The 21,996-nt window shown below is 38.9% G+C and overlaps 3 protein-coding genes across 3 annotated transcripts; 1 reads left to right on the top strand and 2 right to left on the bottom strand.

Moving 5' to 3' along the window:
- Nucleotides 1-6,581: 6,581 nt before the first annotated feature.
- LOC128740761 (2-oxoglutarate and iron-dependent oxygenase JMJD4 homolog) lies at nucleotides 6,582-8,179 on the bottom strand. The gene is made up of 2 exons (XM_053836326.1): nucleotides 7,875-8,179; nucleotides 6,582-7,821 (listed from the first exon to the last, which is right to left on the bottom strand). The coding sequence occupies exon 2, from the start codon at nucleotides 7,776-7,778 to the stop codon at nucleotides 6,582-6,584; it is 1,197 nt and encodes a 398-aa protein (XP_053692301.1). The 5' UTR covers nucleotides 7,779-7,821; nucleotides 7,875-8,179.
- Nucleotides 8,180-9,784: 1,605 nt separating this feature from the next.
- On the bottom strand, nucleotides 9,785-11,314 carry LOC128742420 (alpha-methylacyl-CoA racemase). Its single transcript, XM_053838776.1, has 2 exons — nucleotides 11,125-11,314; nucleotides 9,785-11,073 (listed from the first exon to the last, which is right to left on the bottom strand). The coding sequence occupies exons 1-2, from the start codon at nucleotides 11,230-11,232 to the stop codon at nucleotides 10,039-10,041; spliced, it is 1,143 nt and encodes a 380-aa protein (XP_053694751.1). The 5' UTR covers nucleotides 11,233-11,314; the 3' UTR covers nucleotides 9,785-10,038.
- A 1,079-nt stretch (nucleotides 11,315-12,393) lies between these two features.
- On the top strand, nucleotides 12,394-18,111 carry LOC128742419 (putative uncharacterized protein DDB_G0271606). The gene has a single exon (XM_053838775.1). It carries the CDS (start codon nucleotides 13,265-13,267, stop codon nucleotides 15,944-15,946), a length of 2,682 nt encoding a protein of 893 aa, XP_053694750.1. The 5' UTR covers nucleotides 12,394-13,264; the 3' UTR covers nucleotides 15,947-18,111.
- The last annotated feature ends 3,885 nt before the right edge of the window (nucleotides 18,112-21,996 follow it).

Genomic DNA, 21,996 nt, shown 5'->3' with positions numbered 1-21,996 from the left:
TCTTTGAGTACGTTATGGAATGTTCTATATAAATGCTGTGGAGCGACCAGGCTGCATATTTTACATTTTGTTATGACCACTAATGGTCAGAAGTAATAGCGGCCAGCGCCATTCAGAGGGAGCCTATATATTCAGAGGGAGCCTATATATTCAGAGGGAGAGGGAGTCCAAGAGCAATGACCCGGCACCAAGAACGCCTCCGCATCACGACCAGTGACGAAACCTTCGGCAAAGTGCGCAGTTGGCGGAGGGAGTGGACTCGGATGAAACTTGGCGGAGAGAGGCGAAAGCCGGTGTTGAGCGAGCGCGAACCAGATCGGCTAAGACAGCAACCCGTCAACGATACGCCGAACTGGAGAGGGCTGTTAAACGAGCTTGTAGGCGGGACCAGAGAACCTGGACTTACTGCTCCCTAGCCGAACAAGGGGAAACCGCCGCCGCCAATGGTTATTCCCGTTTGTTGTATGATATTTGTCACCGCCTTAGTGGTGCCGCTAAAGGACAGAGCTGGTCAGCTACTGACTGCCCATACAGTACAGCTTAAGCGATGGACTGAACATTTTGAACAACTCTTCCGAACATTTTGCGTCAACTCAGAGGCGTCATCGCTGGATGAAATTGTAGCAGTTATCAAGAGTATGAAATCCAATCAGCGGGGTGGTGTGGCTGTCAAACTACATACATTGTACATGTCCCACTCATTGATTTTGGTACCTGTGATTTTGGTACCCGCTTTTTGGTTGGTTCACCCTAAACGACGTAAATAGGGTAAACAGGTCATAGATTGTCAGTGAACCTTTTTCGGCAATTAAAAGATTTTATATTGAAAATATTAATGCTTTACTTTTATTTCTATACCGTTGTATTGCAATGCGATGTGATGATAATTGAACAGCTTTTAGTGAAGATTTGCAATAATAAAATAATGATATTAATAACAGATAGGAATGTTTTGCTCTTTACGCTGCGATTCTAATTATTGTTTTAATTTGGCTGTACCACCTCAGCTCAGCTAAATGTAAAGGTGTTATGTATGGGACTTTTATAAGATTTATTATTGTTATTATCTACAAAATAGTTTAATTGCTCACTTTATACTAAACTTGGCTCCGTAGTTTGAAGAGTTTGAAAGTGCGACTGGCATAGAAGGGCCAGACAACTTGTTCTTATGATAGAGAGGCCTTTAGAGTATATGTAGGAGATCTTCGGATTGTAAGCATATGCAATAACAAATTGTTTCATGGTTCACTTTTTTAATAAACGATTTGCTTGACAATACCAATAAATATTCAATTATATTGAGAATTAGTGACCTTCAAATAAAATGAGCTTAGTAAGCTTGTTACGAGTACTCGGTTTGAACGGAATAATAGTTTTCGCATATCGTTCTAATCTCCTTTTTTAGGTAATATTCAACAATTAACTTAACTGTTTACTGGGGCATAAACAATATTAAAGAACCACACCAACCGTTGAGTTACTGGAAAAGCTTTGTTAATTTGCACTACGGAATCTAAACTTAAATTCGATCCTCTATTTGCCTCGTGCGTGACTTCTGGATTTTTTCCAATAGACGTCGTTGGAGCTAACAGACCAGCCTCACTCGAGCAACCTGGCACAGCAAGCTTAGCATCAAATCCGCGTTCATCTTTCACTCTGCGAGGATCTCGAATGGCACTGGTGGGAAGGAACTCTCTAGTCAGGAATCGTAGTCAATCAACTATATTTTTAAATTACCTGTGTGTTGACATTCCTCCTTCCACCATTCGTAAAGACATATCATTTAAGCAAGAAGCTATTAAACACCGCATGTTTATTGTAATTTTACAAAAACTCGCTGTAAATTTTACATAAACAAAAACAATTTTGCCATCCAATGAAGTATATACGGGTGTGGCGATGTTCATTAAGTTGGATCAGTGAAACGAAAAAATTTCATCGTAATGTTGGTGGAATCGACCGGTCATGATCAAGCGGGACGTAGATCTAAAAAAGCAATCCCCATTATTTAGTGCGGTTTGATTTGATAGTTCTTTCGGTCATTAATGACTATTCGGATTTTTCATAATTAAATAAATTAAATACAAATAAATGTTTTCCACACCTCTTTATATTACATTGGTTGCAATTTTGTATTTATGTTTAGTCCACGAAATTTTGACAGTTTCACCCTCCTGAATCCAATAGAGCGCCAGGGATAGACTGTGTTTCAGCCGAAATGCTCAAAGCTGACTCATCTTTGTCAGCCCAGATGATGCATCAGCTTTTTAGCAATATATGGAAAACCGCAACTTTTCCGGTGGATTAGATGCAGGGCATATTGGTCAAAGTCCTTAAAAAAGGAGACCTAACTGAATGCGGTAACTGGCGTGGCATCACGTTGCTCTGTATTACTCTCAAAGTACTCTGTAAGGTAATGCTCAATCGGATTCAGGAGAAGATTGACCGTCTCATTATGAATAAAGGGTACTACCGCTTGCTTTAGCAGAACGTCCGTTCATTCATAGCAATCATGACAAAAAGAATTGTACATATTGAACGATCGGTCGTATTCACTAGATCCTGTATGAAGGGCCAAAATGGAATTGGCCAGTAAGCAACATCACTTACAAGGTGTTGAGAATCGCCTCCCAGGGACTAGATCCATGAGCCAATCGTTGAATAAGCCCTCTTAATGCAGAATTGCCCCGGCAAGTGGGGAGACGGGTTCGCTCGTTATCCATGATATGTTGTTAACCGGACCAAGGTTAACCTTAGAAAGTTGGCTGCTCAACTCTGCCTAAGCACACCACTTCAAATGAGTGCCCTGGTGATTATTATATATGTACATACCTATATACAATTATACAATATAGAATATAGTATAATAGTTTAATTTTACTCTCTGGTTATAATACACAAATGAAAGCAGAGTACTTATCTTGAGTTTTCCATAGTTCTTGTGGTTCCTTCTTATAGTTAAAGGATGGTTCCAGAGTACCATCAAACACCAAAACGCCTTAACTGTACCTCATAAAAAAGAAAGAAAAATCATTAGTATATTATTTAATACAATAATGAATCGTGTGATTCCGCTTGCCTAAACTATATTTGCCCCTTCGATAAAACTGAACCTTGTCGTGGTGTAGGGCTTTTTAACTAATCAGTAACTGAACAGCGGTCACGTTTACTTCTGAATGTGGGTATGTCAAAATACTTTTGTGATTTCAAGTGGGACTCGGGGTAAAAATTTACCAAATGTGATTGTTGCGTTGTTCAGAAAGTGCTTTTATTCCGTTTAAGAATAAGGCCAGCATGGGGATCTCTGATACCGTGACCGCTCCTAATTCTGCGTATTTTTCTTTATATAAGTATTTTTTAACATTGCATAACTATGATCATTGCGTTATTTTTTTTATAAATGTCTGTTGAATATTACGCCATTATTGACAAACGGGCTACAATATTTGAGAGCGAAATAATTTAACGTGAAATTGGAAGTATTTTATATGGCAGAAAACATCGTCGTTAGCACCAACGCTAAGATTGTCCATCTAGAAAATTAACAAATTTATAATCGACATTCTTTGCAATGATCAAATTACCCAACATAATTAGAAAGAATAATTAGTTTTAGTCATGTTTTAGACAAAAAGAGTGATTGCATGCATTACTTTCCTTAGAAAAATGCGATGTAATAATGCGCAGATTTAGGCACAGATTTTTGGTATAGAGGCTTGTATAGAATAGTAGAATTGAAATTGGAATCCTGTGCTGTGTCTCGGGGTCCAAACCTACGAGTGCCAATTCATGAAACCATATCTTTTTTTTAATGTCCAACCTCATGAAGCTGCCAGAGAGTGGGGTAGTGGTTTCTATAAGAAAGCACAATTTTTAGTATTAGTCTATAGTGTAATGTTCAGTATGCAGAAAACCCGAATCAATTCGCCCTTCACATTATCGAGAATAAAATATTTAAAATGAAGCAATCAAAATGATAACAATATTCCTTTGCCGCCCGGATAGCACAAGAAGGCCTGACCACGGATTTAATTATGGTAATGGCTAATGCCGAATTTTTTGGTGTGCTTTTAGCGTATAAAGACATAAGCAACATGGCAGGAGTGTTTATTTTCACTTTTTGGGTGCGCAGAATTAGGAGCAAACATGCGCAGAATTAGGAACATGGACAAGAAAGTGCGCAGAATTAGGCACCATGGATAAGTTTACAAAACAAAAAATATACTCAATTGTTGGTCGACTTATAATTCCCATATTTTTTACCAGATATTATAGACCGTAGCACTACACGTTGCTGCTATCCACGTTGTTAATTTAAATCTAGAATACTTAGAATAGCGGAAGAATCATAAAAATGTCTTAACTGCGCAGAATATGGTACGTTCACGGTAATTAATAGATGAATGTTTCTGGGGTTCATCCCTATTTATTACAACTGTCACAAATATCTCCGAAAAATGTCGGATTGATTGAGTCGGTCGGGGGCTTAGGGTTAGTAAGGGGATGTAAGCGGGATACCAGATCCGGTTGGATGCCGAAGAACCACTCTGTAATGATTACGGGTAATAGCACTTCTTAGGTAGCAGATGGAAAAATTAGGTCAATTCGTGTCGTGTGTTCGAGTCTCGGCTAGGCGGTGCTGCTAGTTTGAGTAAGATTTTTGCACTGGCCCCGTGGCTGTCCTGTGCACTGATGGCCGCCCGCGGGTTCTGTCGATGGGAAGGGGTCGAGTCTTAGAGAGGCGTTTAAGCCCAGAGCTTTACTGCACTAGCTCTTTGGTCTCGAGGGTTGGAAGGCGAGTGAGTCTCTATATCTTGAAGCTTCTGTCGACTACCGCGAACGTCCAGTTTGTACTGCGCTCAATTTACTTTGTATCGTGGGACAGTACATGAATGCAAAGGGGATGAAAGATTAAATTTGCCCTGATAAGTTGATAACCACTAATGCTCCGAAATTTGTCTTGCCTATTGGTTCATTCGTGGTTGTTTGTGTTGGAAAATTGAAAGCGGGCGCGCGATTGAAGACCGACGTCAGGCGGGGCTGACGAATCCTCCACTTCTTCACTATACCACATATTGCAACTCGAGTGATACAAAAAGTCCAAAGCACATTTACAAATTCGATCTATCATTTTTATTCTCATCATCATCATTATCATCATCATCGTCATCATCATCATCATTATATTCAAAATCTCATCATCATCATAATATTCAAGATCTTAGAGTCAGCTCGTGGAGTCAGCGCAGGGCTGGAACGCCTCCGCCTGCGGGTATAGGCGTAACGGCTAGGCTTGCGGCTCTACCTGTGTTTTAGTGGACGACATTGCCTGTCTCGTCAGGTAGAACCGATGTTTGAGGTCTCCCTGACACTTTGTTGCCATCACAAAAGGGCCCAGCGCAGAGTTTTATACGCTATTAAGCGACTAGTTGGATAGCCCGAAAAAAAGGAAAAAAATGAATCGTGTGATTCCGCTTGCCTAAACTATATTTGTAAGATTAGGCAGCCGGTGTCACACGACAGCGCACCACCTAGCTCGGCTACTCCATTTCAAAGATGGAGCATTACCGGGTATGGTCGCGTGGAGGCGCTTGGGACGGCCAGAGCTATGTTGAACGCTTTGTTATTTTGCCTTCCCCATTTCATACCCAAAAGGCGTTCGACCGTCTCAACCACGAAAACATCTGGGACGCACTTTTTTTTTTGTATGCCAGAAGGGCATTGGGTTAAAAGGCCACTGGGACGCACTTAGGCGTAGAGGAGTTCCAGGTAAGCTAGTCCATCTCATCGAGGTTCAGTACGAGGCGTTCTTGTGCAAGATCTTGCACAGCGGCGTCTTGTCGAACCCTATTCGCGACTACGAAGCTGAAAAAGATTTTTAAGCCTGTTCGCACTTATATACGAAATCCAAGCGAAAACGCTTATACGAAAGCAAAAATACTTCCCTCTTCCTTTTTGTCACATAAAAACGAAACAAATATCAGCAACTTCGTAGTCGCGAATAAGGGTTACTGTTGGCGTGAAACAGGGCTGCGTTTTATCATCGCTTCTGTTTCTCATCGTTATGGATGAGATATTAGTTGGAGCAATTAACAGTAGACCAAATCGAGGATTGCCTTGGAAAATCCCTCTAACGATGGAGCTGCTGCCGACGACATTGTCTTGCTCGCACAACGCCGAAACGATATGCAGAGCAAGTTAGATGACATTTGTGTGTGGTGTGCGTCTTCGCTCCAAACAAATTGAAAATATGCAACTATCTTTTTTTATTCGTTCACCTGAAACTGCGAGAAAATGCGTCTATACCTGTACCTAGTAGTGGCCGTATACAACTTCTAGCTTCATGCAAGTCCAGCATTAAAAGAGGACGATTTACGGTTTGTACCTCGGGTTTGTACACTGTCGAATCAACTAATCGTTACTAAGGTTACTAAAGATTGAATGACTTTCTTAGTTTTCTTGGAAAACAATTCAAATATAGGTAGGTATGCTTGCTAATCTGCATCATCTGCAAGGATTATGTAATATTTCACTTCATGACGTAGATAAAATTTATCGATTTTTATTTCAAGTGCCCAATATCAGAATAGCACATCATTTATTTGTTGCATACAATTTTCAACGTCTGGTAACAATTTTAATTTGCACAGTAATTCTTTATGAGATATCATTCGTTTTAAAACCGATAAAATTGCGTTTAAATCAAACCGGATATGATTTACTCCCAGACGATAGTTTTCGAAGTGAACTCTTTCTTCTTCGCTACTATGATAGGCTTTCACGCGTTTTTTGCAAATGTGCGCTAAAATTTTCAAAAACATTTCAAAATTCATTCCATAGGAAGCATTTAACATAATTTGACAGTGCTCATCGAATCCTTCCATATCTTTGCAATCGTCAATCTCATTTTGTACCTTTTCTGTAGCATCATACAAAGTCGACCAAATGTAATCAATATTACAACCGTTGAACCAATTGTGGTTAACCGAAATGGCATTTTGTACATTGTGCACTTGGTGATACCATCCACTAGGTACAAACAATGCTTCACCTGCCGTTTGCAATACACTGTAGTACACGATCTCTTTGAGGTCTAGTAATTCCTCCGATATATCAAATGGTAGATTTCCTAAAGAATCCTTCAGCGCAAGTTCCTGTCCAGGCGGCAACAACAACCACTTTTTCATTCCACTTATATTTGTTGACCAACTATACGAGGAAAACACATCCGCATGAAAAGGTGTCCACGTGTCTTTGGGACCAATGTATACAAACATGTAATCATTCTGTTCAAGATCAATTAAATATTCATTGAGCCAATCGGAAGCAAAAAATACAGGTGTTTCATAGAATTGATAATCGGGTAACAATTCTCGCAGATGCCAATCCTTTAAGTAAAGTTTTGATTCTTTTCCACCGGCACTTGTTTCATGCCAATAGTTTAAAAAAACATGAAAGTTCATGTCTTGCTTTTCATGTGCATTATGATATTGCTTGCCGCAATCTGCCACTGGAACGGGCACGTTTTTGATGCGCGCCTTCAAATATGCAATATTTAATTTGTCGTCATCAGTTTTGCTCCGCATTATCCACTGCCTGTAGCACTCCCATTGGTCGGCCACAGCAGTTATTATAACGGGCGTATTTGTTTGCAAATACTCAGTAAAAAATTCTTCATAACTTAGGCTTTTTGACGAAATTCGTTTTATTTCTTCCGGAGCTGCGAAGCCGGAAGAGGAAGGATGAAAATGTTCCGAGGAAATTTCTAGTTGATTCATATTTGAATATATTCAACGACAGAGTACGTTGTTGTCTTGTTAGCTGAAAATAAACTTATTCTAGATCTAGCACAAAAGAGTTCACGCAAAACTTACTAATATTCTACACAGTTGAATTCCAGTAGGCGGAACTTAAATGAGTCCCCCGATGAACAACTGGATGGACTCGGCGGAACCCATGCACCGCATCACACTACAAAGCAAACAGCTGTTGTTTCAATCAAACATTACTCCTTCATGCGGATCTATTCGGAATAATACATTTCTGGAGACTGGCACTATGGCACTATTAACAATGTTAACAAATCGAATCGAACTTTGTTCTTAAATACAAAACCAAAATAAATCCTTTTCTTTCTTTTCTTGTACACAATAGCGTGGCTGCATGCATTAAGAGAGCCGAAACATTGAATCTAAAGATACCCAAATTACCCAATCAATCAATTAGGTACAATATTTTTTTTCCACACGTCCTCACGGCAAAACTAAATAAAATTCTAAAAATCTAATTACCTACTGAGTAGAATCAATATATATAGAATGCCAGTGTCGCTGCAATATATTGATTATACTGTGTATCCAGCACTGGCGCTGGCGACACAATACATACTAATTACTGTCGAGCGCGGAGAGGCATAAAATGGTCAAAATAAATATAATCTTCAAAATCAATTTTTTCGGCAATCCAGGAAAAAAGTCTTATAAATTGTAGAAAACTCAAAAATATTCTTTATTTCCCGAGTTTAATTTTTACAATTTACAATTACATTTACAATTACAATTACAATTTACAAACGATTACAATTTTTTAAATAGATATAAATTTCTCGGTGAAAATTTCACAAAACAATTATTTATATGCCTGAAAGACTACTGACGAAGGTTCGTTAGCTTTTCGACCGCAACTCGGAAATAAAAATCAGAGGGGTTGTGTACAAGACACGACCGCATATATAGGTGACGCAGGACTACGTAAGTCTCTTTGTAGTGATAGTAGCATATATTCATGCTTGTAATCATTTGATTCTTCATGTATATATGCTATATGCAACATATATACATGCTACATGCGTTGTATGTAACATTTATCAAAGTAGTAATATTGCATACGTTCAATTCTCAAAAGATTGTGCATTTGAAAACAATTTAACGAAATCAAGAACACAAACTATTGCTTTCCTGCTACCTTACTGAAATTAAAGATTGTTTTTATTACCCATGGTTCTCCACGTTGAAGGGATTTTACCAATTCAATCCTATTTTATCAACAGCACATCTTTTCACTACATTTCTAATGAAACGGCAAGCATGTGTATTTATACAGAGTCGTATTATAACCGAACATTACAGCTGTAGCACATTTTTCCAACACAGATATCAAATTCGCCGCGGTTTAATCGTCTCGCAGTAAAGAATTTGCGATCTGTTGGGATAACGGACTTGTGTTATTTTTTCTGGCACACTTCACTAACACAGACATCAAATTGGACTAGGTTTAATCGCGTTCATAAGAAATCTGTTGGCACGAGGGGGCTTTGTCACTCTTTCTGACGTACTTCCCAAGCAAGGACATCAAAATGGTCTAGGTTTAACCGCGGTGTTAAGAAATCTTGTTGAAATGAGGAAGCTTCGTCACTTGTTTTGGCTTACTTCCCAAGCACAGATATTAAATTGGTATAGGTTTAGATCATCGCAAAAAATCTTCCAATCAACCACGAAGCGAGAATTCTGGTAAAACATAGGTTTATTATTTTCGATTTTTCAATAGTTCAACATCAATAATCCATACTTCTCTTCATTTGAGTCAATTCTTAGAAGATTTTCCGATCGATTGGTGTAAGAATATTGAAAATCGGTCGGAAAACCGCTGAGCTATTAGCGCTCAAAATCTTTCATTTTTCGAGACGCTCGCATTTTTCGATTTTTTGGAATGACACCCTATCTCAAAACTTGCCGTAAGACGTAGTCCTACGTCAAAAACGCATTTAATAAATAAGTTTACAGTTTTTTGTCTGTTTCGGGGTAGACATACATTAGGAAAGAACGAAAGTTATTTACTTTTTTATCAACACACACCCCGTCACTCTATATTTAGGCACTCTAAAGTTTGTATAGATTACAAACGATTATTGCGATTGTGTTGTGGTTTGTTTTTATGGTTTTTATCCAGAAACCAAAACTAAACGCCATAACCAAAATAAACAGTTTACACCACAGTGGTTGCGATTTGCGATCACTCAATATTTAGGACATTTGCTTATCAGAGCTTTGGCTTGGTCGGTAATAATATGACTCCTTCGTTGTATAGTGTTAAAATGTCACTTGCTTCGAACCCAATCTCGTTGAAAATATCTACGACTGTTTGTACAATATTAATATTGTCTGTCAGTGCGCCGGAAAGAGCAGGTGTTCTGCTTAATTTGGGCGCAGGCGATGGTACTATCTCCGAGCTTTTGCTTTCTCGTTTATCCACAAAAGTATTGCGAACACAATTTTGTGGATGCTTCATAGCTTCATCCAATTCTAGTACTGGGAACACACAAGCATCGCGGTGCTGAAAAATGTGAGTCCATTCGTCTCTAGTTTTTGTCAGAAAAATTTTTTCAAATAAAATCTTAGTCTTTCCAACATCCTCATACTGTGGTGAATCTCTCGGCAAACCCAAACCATCTAGGAGTTCCTCATAAAATTGAGGTTCAATAGCACCAACAGACATATATTTGCCATCCTTTGTTTTATATGTATCGTAGAAATGTGCGCCAGTGTCTAACAAATTTTCACCTCTAGGCTTTCCCCAAATGGGTAGCTTTTGTGACCTGAAAAACCAACTGCCAACGTATGCCGCTCCCTCTACCATTGAATGATCCACTACTTGTCCTTTCCCAGAATGTTCCCGCTCAAGAAGCGCCGCTAGAATTCCGAAGGCACAAAGTAAACCACCGCCAGCGAAATCGGCAACCAGATTAATAGGCGCAGTCGGACGCTCTGATTTTCTTCCAAACAGGGAGAGAACGCCAGAAACTGCGGCATAGTTAATGTCGTGCCCTGCCCGAGCTGCCAGCGGACCGTTCTGTCCGAACCCAGTTAATCGAGCATATATTAATTTTGGATTCTCTAGCATGATCTCGTTCGGGCCTAAGCCTAACTTTTCCATCACCCCGGGTCGAAATGGTTCAATCAATACGTCGCTTGTTCTACACAGCGACCGAACTATTTCTACGGCTTTTGGTTTCTTTAGGTTCAATGCAATTGTTCGTTTACCATCCTGAAGCACATCCAACATATTGGAAGGCATCTAAAAAGTAAAATTACTAGCTACTAAAGTCCAAATCTACTAAATACTGACCTTATCAATCCTAGTCACCGTGGCACCAAAATCCGCTAGTAGCATTCCGCAAAACGGTCCTGGGGCCAACCCCGTGAACTCTAAAACTTTCAAACCTTTCAAAGCCATTTGCCGTAATATGGCAATCGATTTTGCCCGGATTGATTACAGATTACATTCAAAGAATCAAAGGTCGACTCATACACGATGACTTCTGATTTTAATTTAATCAAGTATATTATTTTTGTCGTTATCTACACTGAACCAAATTAGCTATATAAAAATAAAACGCTGCTTGCTTTGCAGTAAACCCTATAAAGGCAAAAAGTTTCGTGGTTCACAATTCCGCCTGAAATGGCAGCCTTGCGCATATAGGCAGAGCTGCCATAAATACAGATATTTGTGCATGCATAAATTTGGGACCTTATCGTTTTCTCCCTTTTCTCCGGATTGTTTTATTTTCTCGATCTAATCTTTTAAATAACATAAATAGTTTATGGAGTACTTTAAAATTCAGGAGCATTAGTAGAGCCAGAAATCACAGCAACTGAAATAATTGAGGGGTCCCAAATTTATGCATGCACAAATATCTGTATTTGTGGCAGCTCTGCATATGAAGTAATTTGCGGTTTCGTCACTAACGAGAATGACATTGGCTGAGGCTCGATTATGTATAGGAGTGAGAGGGGAGCAAAGAGTGGAGGAGAGGATCCGGTAGTTTGGAATTTGATGTTGTTGATATTATTCCTACTGCAAACAGCTTCAGCGAGGTCCACAGCTAATGTCAAAAAATCTTTATATGTGTGCGGGGTGGAATAATACTTCATAGGGCCCAAGTCCATCTTGTGAACAAACCGATTTTGGGCTTCTTTTTTTGTAGTGGCCCACTCACTTAAAAATAAGCACCGAATTTGGTAAAATTTTGCCGAAATCTCAACAGCCGACCGTTCGGTAATTTTTTTTATGTTACAATTTTGGCTTTAGTTTTCAAAAGGTCGCATAATCAACCCTTTTGCATGCATTATGCGACCTTCTGAAAACTAGAGCCAAAATTCTGTGTGCCTGAAATGTCTGTGGATTATTTCAAATTATTTCTGGAGCCATCTTCTTGCTTCGGTTGCCGAGAAATTTAATTCGGATTTTCGAGCAGTTTTAAACAGGTCATTAAAACATTTGGCATCACTGAACTAAACCAATCCTTGTGGCAGCTTGCAGCTCTTTCGTGTCGTTGTTTCATACTGCTAGTTTTTTTTCGTTAATTTGTTTTATTTTGAGTGATTTTCTTAGTTTGAAAGTGATTTAATTTCATTTTTCGAAACATATTGAACATTTTGTTCTAGTTCGTATTACATATTTGCTGCGAACATCGAAACAAAACCGATATTAATTTTGATGGTCTTTCTTGGGAGAGTTGTATGAAAGAATTCAGGGCACCCATCGCAATTCATAAGTGATGAGTCTTGGTACCGATAACTGTGAGAAGAAAAGAAACAGCATGATCGTCAATCGTCCCAATGTTGGTTGAATAGCGGTAGTGTTGGTGAAAATTGTGAAAATCGAATGAATGAAAGGAATAAAACAAAAATTTTGTGCGTGTCGTGTTTATGAACAGGTCATAATCATAAAATGACATTCGGGAGTTGATATTCTTACTGCTAGTGTAAGAAAAAACATGAAGAAAATTATGTGTAAACAACACCGAGTACACGAGAGTCGAGAGTGACAAGAATCGAAAATTGCTACTGTGATACAATGTTTTAATGTGTTTGATATTTTGACATCAAAATTAGTACGAACAAAGCATAAGCAGAATTCCAAACATGACAAAACATCAAACATCAAGTTTTGATTACCAGCAACAATCTTGAGCAGTTATCCGTGATTAACAATACGAAAGTGCAACGGGCTACTGAACAACATAGTTTGCTATAACGGTGTGTTACATAAACGTAATATACCTGGCCTCTTCGAAAAACGATAATGCAAATTTAAACGGTGATAAAGTTTGTGTTACTAAAAAGACTACTATATTGTTACTATCTTCGTTCACACTACTTCCTGATTGCAATGAGGGACCACGAAAAGAAGCGCTGCAACTTTGGCTAGCGATCGTTGTGTATATTCCGGTGCAATTCAACAAATTCCAAAGCAGCATTAAGATATGGGAGATGCTAAGGTAAAACAATCTTATTTTGGCAACCAGCCCCAACAAAAACAGCAACAAGAAACCCCTACCGAGTCTATTGCAACAGCATCAACTATCCCGGATGCACAAAAACCAAGCCCTTCAGGACTTAAAAGTGGTTTTAAGGATGAGGCCAGAAGTTCCAGTAAATATGAACAACTCAAGGTTCGCAAGGCCGAATTGGAGAAAAAGCTCAATGAAAAATATGCTCAGCTGCAGCAAGTTAAACGTGAAGAGGCTCAACTTATTGGAATGTATCCGAGTGATTTCAGCGCAGGCGTTGGAAGTCAAGATCAGAATGGAGCTGCGCCCACCTTAAGGCGGAAAATTGGTACAAGTTTTAAGCTTCCCGAAAATTTACTGAATAATAAAGAAGATGACATAAACAAGCTTCTCCTAGAGAAGCAGATACAACAGCAGATATCGGAAGCATCGCTTAGGTTGGCCAACGATACTTCTCAGTCAAAATCAGTTCGAAGAACCCATAAGCAGAGCTACGAAAATGCCCAGCAGAAACTGTTGGCCATAAATCAAAATTTAAGCGTGTTAAAAAAACGCCAGCAGCAAGCCACCGAACAACAGAAGTCTCCTCCAGCCACACGGGACGACATCGATCTTCATAAGAGCAACAACACAAATCGATTTCGCTCCAACAGTAATAGCAGCAACATGATGATGAACGCTTCAGAACGACGGAACTCTGTTAAATCTAATACATCATCGAATCATTCCAATAGTGTGAATAGTTCAGTGGGATCCGCAACAAAACAGCAATTACTAGTGCAAATTCCAGGACAACAAACTGCACTCTATCACTCTCAGCAGATTTCGCCGTATTCGATACACTCAGGGATGCTTTGTGTGATGCCGTCTGGATCACAAAGCATGACCCCAGCTGCGTCTGCTGCTATGGTCTCCCAGTTAAGCATGCTTCGGCATCGAGCTCGTCATGACAGTTTTAGTGGCATAGTAAGCTATGACTTAGCCGGAACAGCAACTGTTGAAGCTGCTAAAATGTCACCTGTTGGTAGTGGACATCATCATCATTCTCATATTCATCAGCATTTTCAACAATCGCACTCACCTCAAAGTGGAACTAGCCGAATGAACAAGATGATGCACCAGCAACTTCACAATTATAATTCTTCTCCGCCGGTGCATCACGGGCATAGTGGAAGTTCTGGATACGTACTATTATCTCCGGGAGGTGCATCGTCTGCTGTAACACCTGATCAAGCTTTTGTGTATGATGCAAAGGTGATATCAAGATTACAACCTCCTCCGCCTCTGCCTCCTTCCGCGTCAACAACTTCCTCAAAAAATTTTCCTCATGGTACTGGAAGTAATCATGAAATAAACCAAGAGATAACGGCTGGGCTCGGAGGTTACTGGATGATGCTGGATACTGGTGAAAAAGTGTGGTGTGCAGTAGACAATCGTTTCGCCAGTTTGGATCGTAAGCAAGGTGGTGGCAGTATGAAATTGTCGCGTTCCAGGTTAAGTCATTATTCGCATGCTGCCCCTATTAAAAGCAACTCCATGGGAAATTTTGATTTCATCAATAAGCAGCAGCTGCAAATGGATGATTCTATCCAACCCGACGCAATTTCAGTAACTTCAGCATCCAGTGAAAATAAACGACGGGAAAAAGTGTGGCGAGAAACATCGCTGGACAGTCCTGTTGTGAAACACAAGATATTGCCGCCACCTTCACCGCCTATGATGAATCCTCCTGCGCTGCCAGCATATCCTTCACCACCACCACCACCACCTCCTCCAATTAGTCAAACCTCAGCATCAATCCAAACTCCTCTGCATATTAATGTCGAAGGTAGCTACTCAATGTGTTCATCGTCGCCGTTGTTGCTCTCACCGCAACAAATGCGATACTATCAGCAGAAGCAACAACAAATTATAGAACAGCAACGTCAGCAACGACTCAGAATAAAACAACTTGAAGAACAAAAACAACAAGCCTATCTCCGAGAACAGCAGCAACAACAGCAGCAATATCTACGACAAAAGCTAATCCGTTCACCATTGCAACCTCACAAGCACCAGAACAACTATTCACAACCTACTCAGCAGCATCTAGACTTGCTTCCTCAGGTTTCACACTTCTATGATCAACAAAATCACAATCTTCCACTGCATTATCATCAGTCGCATCATGCCCAAAATAGTCTTTCTCCCCGACATCCGGATCTATTGACTTCACCAACGCTATCAGCTTCTTCATCGAATACGTTAACGTCTCCAACGCAGCTACAACAACAATGTTCTGTCTCTCCCACACCATCAACGTTAACGAACACCTCTCCGGGTGCATCGTGTGCTATGCCTGTTGGAAAAGCTATCACCATCTACTCCACGGCGGATATTCAAACCGAGTCACCGAAAAACGTAACTGTGGTCCAGCAAGGAAAGATTCAACCCTACAAGGAGGTAACCAAACCTTTCGAAATGTCCGATTTTTACAAATATTCGACGAAGTATCGACAGAAGCAGCAGCAACAGCAGCAGCTGCAACAGCACGACGGTCAAATTAGTCCCAACGGAAATAGTTGCGCAGCCACCGGTGTCGGAAACGAAGTGATTCAAAAAACAATCTACCAACCCCCGAATCCGTCGATATGCCACCCAATTAACTACAACTGATTCGGTGTACCTATCTATGTGAATTTCAAAGATGTTTCGTTACATGAAATGCAAACTAACATGTGCCTCTCTCCTACAATTCGATAGCAATTTGACGCGTTACCTAAAGCTTTACTTATACATTTGAATTGAAAATTCACCTAAAAAACCTTGTTTCAAAGTCTTTGCCTCTAACTCTGCCCTACTCGCGGGAGCCATTCAAATATTTCAGCAGTTATGTTCCATTATTTGTCTTTGTGAAAATGTCTATGGTCAAGATAGTTTCGGTAAATAATAAAGAGATATAGGGCAGTTCAGCGAGGCTTATGTATGCAGTTTTCTCAGTTTTTCAATAACAGTGACTTTTTAGTTTTTACAGTGATTATTGACTGCTTATTAGAGAAAAAGCCTTCATCTGATCCAGTGTTCCACAAATAAAAAATGTAACTTATGTGCTAAAACTTGCCAGCTTTCCAGATATCACTTCCTAGAAGTGGTAAGCAGTTAAATGTCATAGGCTTTTTCGCATTTGAGAAACGATTGTTGCAAAACTATTTGACACAAAATTTTGTCTATATATTTTAAAAATCTAGGAACGGGATTGGGTGTTTAACTTCTACCCAGACTTATTCTATTTGACAAAATTATAGAACTTGTTTATGGATTTTGAACCATTTCACAATCGTGATTGTGATTTCTATTGTAAACCGAGAACCGACACTAAAATTGTTTCTAGAGTTATTTCGAAATTTGACATCCGTTATGCTAATACAAGATAAGTTTGCCTACGATTCTCAAATTTAAACATTATTAAATTTGAAATACTCAAAAAAAAAACTGCGCTTGATGTGATTTATTTCCCACATGCTCGTTTTATATAGATTCATACATTGTTTTCTTTAGAATATTCCCTGTTTCAAAAACAATTTATATTTTGAGATGCAATAGTACTAGAAATGTGTTCTGAAACAAAAATTCTAAAAAAAACAAGGGGGTTTGAACCAAATCAGATGGATCATCACTTAAGCACTTAAGTTGGTACACAGGCATAAAACAAAACTTCATGATTGGTTGTTCGAAAAGGCACGTAATTATCTAACAAATAAAACTTTAAAAAGCGCATATCGCTTAGCATCAAACTGAGACATTTTAAGCATTGATTCATCGATACAGTTTACCGTGATATTTGAGTAAATACGAATACGAAACGCAAAGCTAATTTCAATTAAATAGAGCTAAAAGGCTGTTACTCAAGAATTTAAATAAATGCCAACAAAACATCCGTGTACTAGAATATTCCATAGAGAGAAGACTGTCAAATAATTTTTTTGTCGATGATGCCGAACAACAGACTATACGTTGTCTAGCTAAATAAATTAGGCCTGCAATAAAAAAATTCTGCAATTAATTTCGTAATTGTATCAAAACAGTCTATGAGCGAGCCGGTCATACTCAACTGAACGATGTGTATATTTATTCCATGTCATGTAACCCTAAAACTTTTGTTTATAGTTTAGCGACCGTATTTCGATTTTCTTCTAAACAACGTCGTAGGTTATAATGTAGCTAACTGGTTATAAGAACGTGACTTCCTGATAATATGATCAGGATGATGATGTTATAAAAAGCGATTTACGATATGATATGACGCTAAGCTTATATGTCAAACTCTCAAACTGCTTTAATCACAATTTAAACCCTACATATGAAAATGAAGCATAAACAAAAAAGTAAAACTAAATTTAAAAGTACCTATAGGCGCATTGTTAGATCTAGTTAACAATTTAAATGGTCATAAAACTTGCACAATGTTTTTTTCTTTGTAATATAGTTAAAGGATATAATACGAGTTGAAACAGATTCGTAATAGGTATATGCAATTATTGTAAGCTATATATTTACAAAAACAATAAAATATATCAGACTGTAATATACAATGCGTACATCAATATCAGAAATTGATTCTTATGGTTTTTATTAATCGAACAAATTGTTACACAAAATCGTAGTACGAAGAATCATTGTAAGTGCATTGAGCTTTATTTTGTATTGGTTAATTTGTTTTAAGATATCTATTAAGGTAGCGGATAATGAAAAAGGTATGATTCGACATTGAGTATGTACCGCAAATTAATGGAAACTAGAAGAACAGCATATTTTGTAAAAGGTAAAAATCATGCCAATGTAGCAAGGAAATATATAGTTTTTTGTCCTGAATTGCTGACGTATGTCTTTTAAAATTAAATATTGAAAGAATGTATTTCTAAAACTAGTCCAAGTTGTTGTTTTCAAGTTTCTGCTTTTGGTGGTCGCAAATCTGTTTAGTGGTTATCGAATAAACTGACTGACAAAATTGAGTGCCAGTCTCACCCCCATGGGATGCCGGGATGCCGTGATGAACACCATTTTAATCTGTTTCAAAAATTTACTCTATTTTGTAAAATAGCCGATCCAAAGCACTGATAGATATCTTATGAAAAACAGAATAAACACTACTTCTGTGGGGAAGAATTTAATTCTCGGGTAATTTTTCATATAGACCTAGGCGTCATTCACAAAGACGTCTGTCGAACAGGGGGGTTGGAGGGGGTTTGAAAAACCGGATGCCATTAGATTACAGGGGGAGGGGGGTTTTACGTTATTTCGGACGTCCAATCTCAAGAATCAAAAGCAATCAAAAACCGGCGAATTCAGCAGTCGTTCGGTTGCAGATGAAGATGTCAATAGGATGGTGAAGACTGATTAAGAAATGTGAAATGTACGATAAAACGCTTAATTTTCAAAAAATTATTTGGCACTGGACGTCCGCTCTAGTGGGGGTGGGAGGGCTAAGCTGAGATAAACGGTAAAAGGATGATGGGGGACACTGTGACACTGACAATGAGAGATTCTCTTCGCGTCTCCTCCCTTCCGCTTTCCGATTTGTCAAAACGTGCAAGAGAGAAATATGTCGGTAATAATTTTCCCGCATTCAGCCTCGGGCAGTTCTGTAAGTGGAAAAGAGGTCGTGCGGTGCCGTCATAGCGAAATGCATAGAAAAGAACATTTTCAAAACATGTAGTGACTCCGGCAACCGATTCATGTTAAAGTAATGCATAACGTAAATAACATAACATAACATATCGATACATAACATACATACCACCAGTGTTAAAATGCGTTAGTATCGCTGAAAAAAGGGTAAAAAGCGGAAGAGAAAAGAGAAAAGACACGAATAGAATCTCTTATTGTCACATAGTTCCATTTGAAAATTTACCCGAGAATTTTGCTTTTAGATCTGAGCATTTCACTTAGGCGGCGGGTCTTACCCCTGTGCCCCTTCGTACTTTCGGCGTTAACCCCGATGCATAACAAAAATAACATACGACTTGTAGATAAAATTACTAGATTTTAATACCATTAAAGGTAAGAAAATTATCTGATGAGAACATGTTACTTGAACCATCATAGTAAAATTAAATAGCTTTTTCATGGTACTTTCAAAAGCAACAAGCAAGCCTATTTACACTCTGATTCTACCTGTAAATAGGCCGGATTTAGTTTAAACTAGGTTGAAACTACTCACAATGCCCTTAAAGTGTACAAACTCAGATTTTGAGTAGTTTTTCAACCAAAAAATTGGTCGAATGAACTTAAAAGTGCGTTATTTGTCGTAGAGAATAATTCAATTGTTATCGGTAGCAGGTCAAGTAGCAAGTAGCCAAAATTGTTTGAAATTTTTACCCAAAGTTTGAGTTTGTACACTTTAAGGGCATTTTGAGTAGTTTCAACCTAGCTTTAACTAAATCCGACCTATTTACAGGTAGAATCATTTAAGAGTGTAGAATAATGGCACAAGAGACAATGGTTCTCGCTTCTCGTTTCAGTGTTGAGTTATAAACAATTAACCCAATTTTGAGTATTAGCACTGATGTCATCATCAGGTATATACACTCTGAAATGATTCTACCCGTAAATTGGTCGGATTTAGTTAAAGCTAGGTTGAAACTACTCAAAATGCCCTTAAAATACCGTGATTGTAAGTTTTTATAAATATTAAATATTTTCACTGGTTTTACACGTTTAATCAAAGGGTAACTCTTATGAAATGTCATTCTATTTGAAATTCACTTGGCTTTCACGATGAGTTGATGTGAATATCAGGTCATCTCAAAGTGTTTTACCTATTGGCGGAACTAGGGGGGGCTAGGGGGAATTCCTTATTGCTGCGGGGGGTGCTTATTGTTATTGCTTGGAAGATAATGAAAAGTGCGCTGCCCAAGGAACAAAACGGCAGCACCTAAACAAGCAGGTGTGGAATAAGAGTTGTGTGGTAGCATTCGGTGCTGAATAAGCGAATTTGCTGAATTGTCTGTTGTTTAAACGTCATATCCTATATTTTTTCTAGCTTCTAATCAACATCTATACGTTGTTATATAAGTGCAGAATAAGAGTCGAATAAACGTTATGCAAACGTATCGGCAGTACGGCTAAGAGCAGGTGTGGAATAATGGTTGCTTAAAAGCTACCATGAAAATGCATGTCGAATAGACGTTGTGCAAACGTGTCAGTCAAGAGCAATTGTGGAGTAAAAGTGGAATAAGAGTGGAATAAGCATTGCGCAAACGTATCAGCAGCATTACGGAGATCAAGTGTGGAATAATAGTGGAATAAGTGTGGAATGAGCGTTGCGCAAACGTATCAGCAGTATTGCTGAGAGCAAATGCAGAATAGAAGTGGAATAACAGTGGAATAAATGTTGTACAAACGAGTTTGTAGCATTGCTGAGAGCAAGTGTGGAATAACAGTGGAATAAATGTTGCGCAGCATTGCTGCGAGAAAGTGTGGAATAAAAGTGGAATAAATGTGGAATGAGCGTTGCGCAAACGTATCAGCAGCATTGCTGAGAGCGAGTGTAGAATAAGAGTGGAATTAAAGTTGCCCAAACGCATCAGCTGCATTGCTAAGAGGAATTATGGAGTATGTGTCGAATAATCGTCGTACAAACGTATCAGTAGCACCACCAAGAGCAGGTGTGGAATAAAAGGTGCTTGATGGCAGCCAATAACACCAATAACTTGAATGACACTTTATACTTTACACTTTATAATTTATGCTTTAAATTTATATTAGGTACACTTTATTTTTATTTTTTTTAGATACAATCAGAATAGAAAACATTTGCATAACCACTTGTAGCCGCCGCAAATCTTTGCTGGTAGTGGAATTCCTTTTAGGTGTTGTTGCCTGTACGGTGTGTATTTTTGCCCTCGGCGTGTCGTTATCCCTCGTCGTACCGATAAATTTAACAAACTTATATCCAAAGACAGCTGGCTGCTTGACACTTTGCGAGTTACTCACAATGGATTTGCTCAGTGAGATGAATTTCGTCGGGCTGAACTCGCCAGAATTGTTATGATCGGGTGGTATAGTGGCGATACCACCACCATTGCTGGTAGCACCGTAATCGTGTGACTAGCTCCCGCTCCCGCTGCCGGTGCGCGATAACACCACTGCTTCTCGTGCCATCCGCTGCTCTTTTTTGTTTTTTGGATGAAAAAAAACTAAATCAGAGCCGATGACAAATAGATTTGCACAGACAGCGAGCGACTTAAAGCAGCAATAAGTTCAGCAAAGTACTAGCACGAATCACTCCTGCTGTTAACTAATCACTGCTGCTGCTAATCACATCACTGCTAACTAAATGAACAATCGCTAGCCGAACATTCTGGATTTCTAGTTTCCAATGAATTTTATTCAGTAGCGCCGCTCACCGTCGTCAATATTCAAAATGAAAAAGTCCTCGGCGTTGTAAGTGTGTTATGTTGCTGGTGGTTCAAGCGAAATGCTTTATTTTAGTACAAATAGTTTATTAAATGTTTAACATGTGCGGAATAAATACTTCTAAAGTAATCTAGTATAGCAGATGCCAAACATGATTTAAGAACTACTCTTCAGCGCTTAAATGTATTTTAGCCCATTTTTGTTCCACGCTTGACAAACTTAAGCTGGTCTGGTAAATCTACATCGGCTAAAAACTCGGCGCCTGTCATATGTCAGATTATCTCAGATGTGTTCGTTGACGGCTTCCG

The sequence above is a fragment of the Sabethes cyaneus genome, chromosome 3, assembly GCF_943734655.1.
Source record: "Sabethes cyaneus chromosome 3, idSabCyanKW18_F2, whole genome shotgun sequence".
NCBI classification, from domain to species: Eukaryota; Metazoa; Arthropoda; class Insecta; order Diptera; family Culicidae; genus Sabethes; species Sabethes cyaneus.
Note: the sequence above shows the minus strand (reverse complement) of the source record. Positions and strands in the feature narration are given on the sequence as shown.

Coding starts and splice junctions, on each gene's coding strand:
- LOC128742420 (XM_053838776.1), bottom strand. CDS start 11,232: ATGGCTTTGAAAGGTTTGAAAGTTTTAGAGTTCACGGGGTTGGCCCCA. Junction 11,074..11,124: donor CGGTGACTAGGATTGATAAG/GTCAGTATTTAG, acceptor TTTACTTTTTAG/ATGCCTTCCAATATGTTGGA.
- LOC128742419 (XM_053838775.1), top strand. CDS start 13,265: ATGGGAGATGCTAAGGTAAAACAATCTTATTTTGGCAACCAGCCCCAA.
- LOC128740761 (XM_053836326.1), bottom strand. CDS start 7,778: ATGAATCAACTAGAAATTTCCTCGGAACATTTTCATCCTTCCTCTTCC.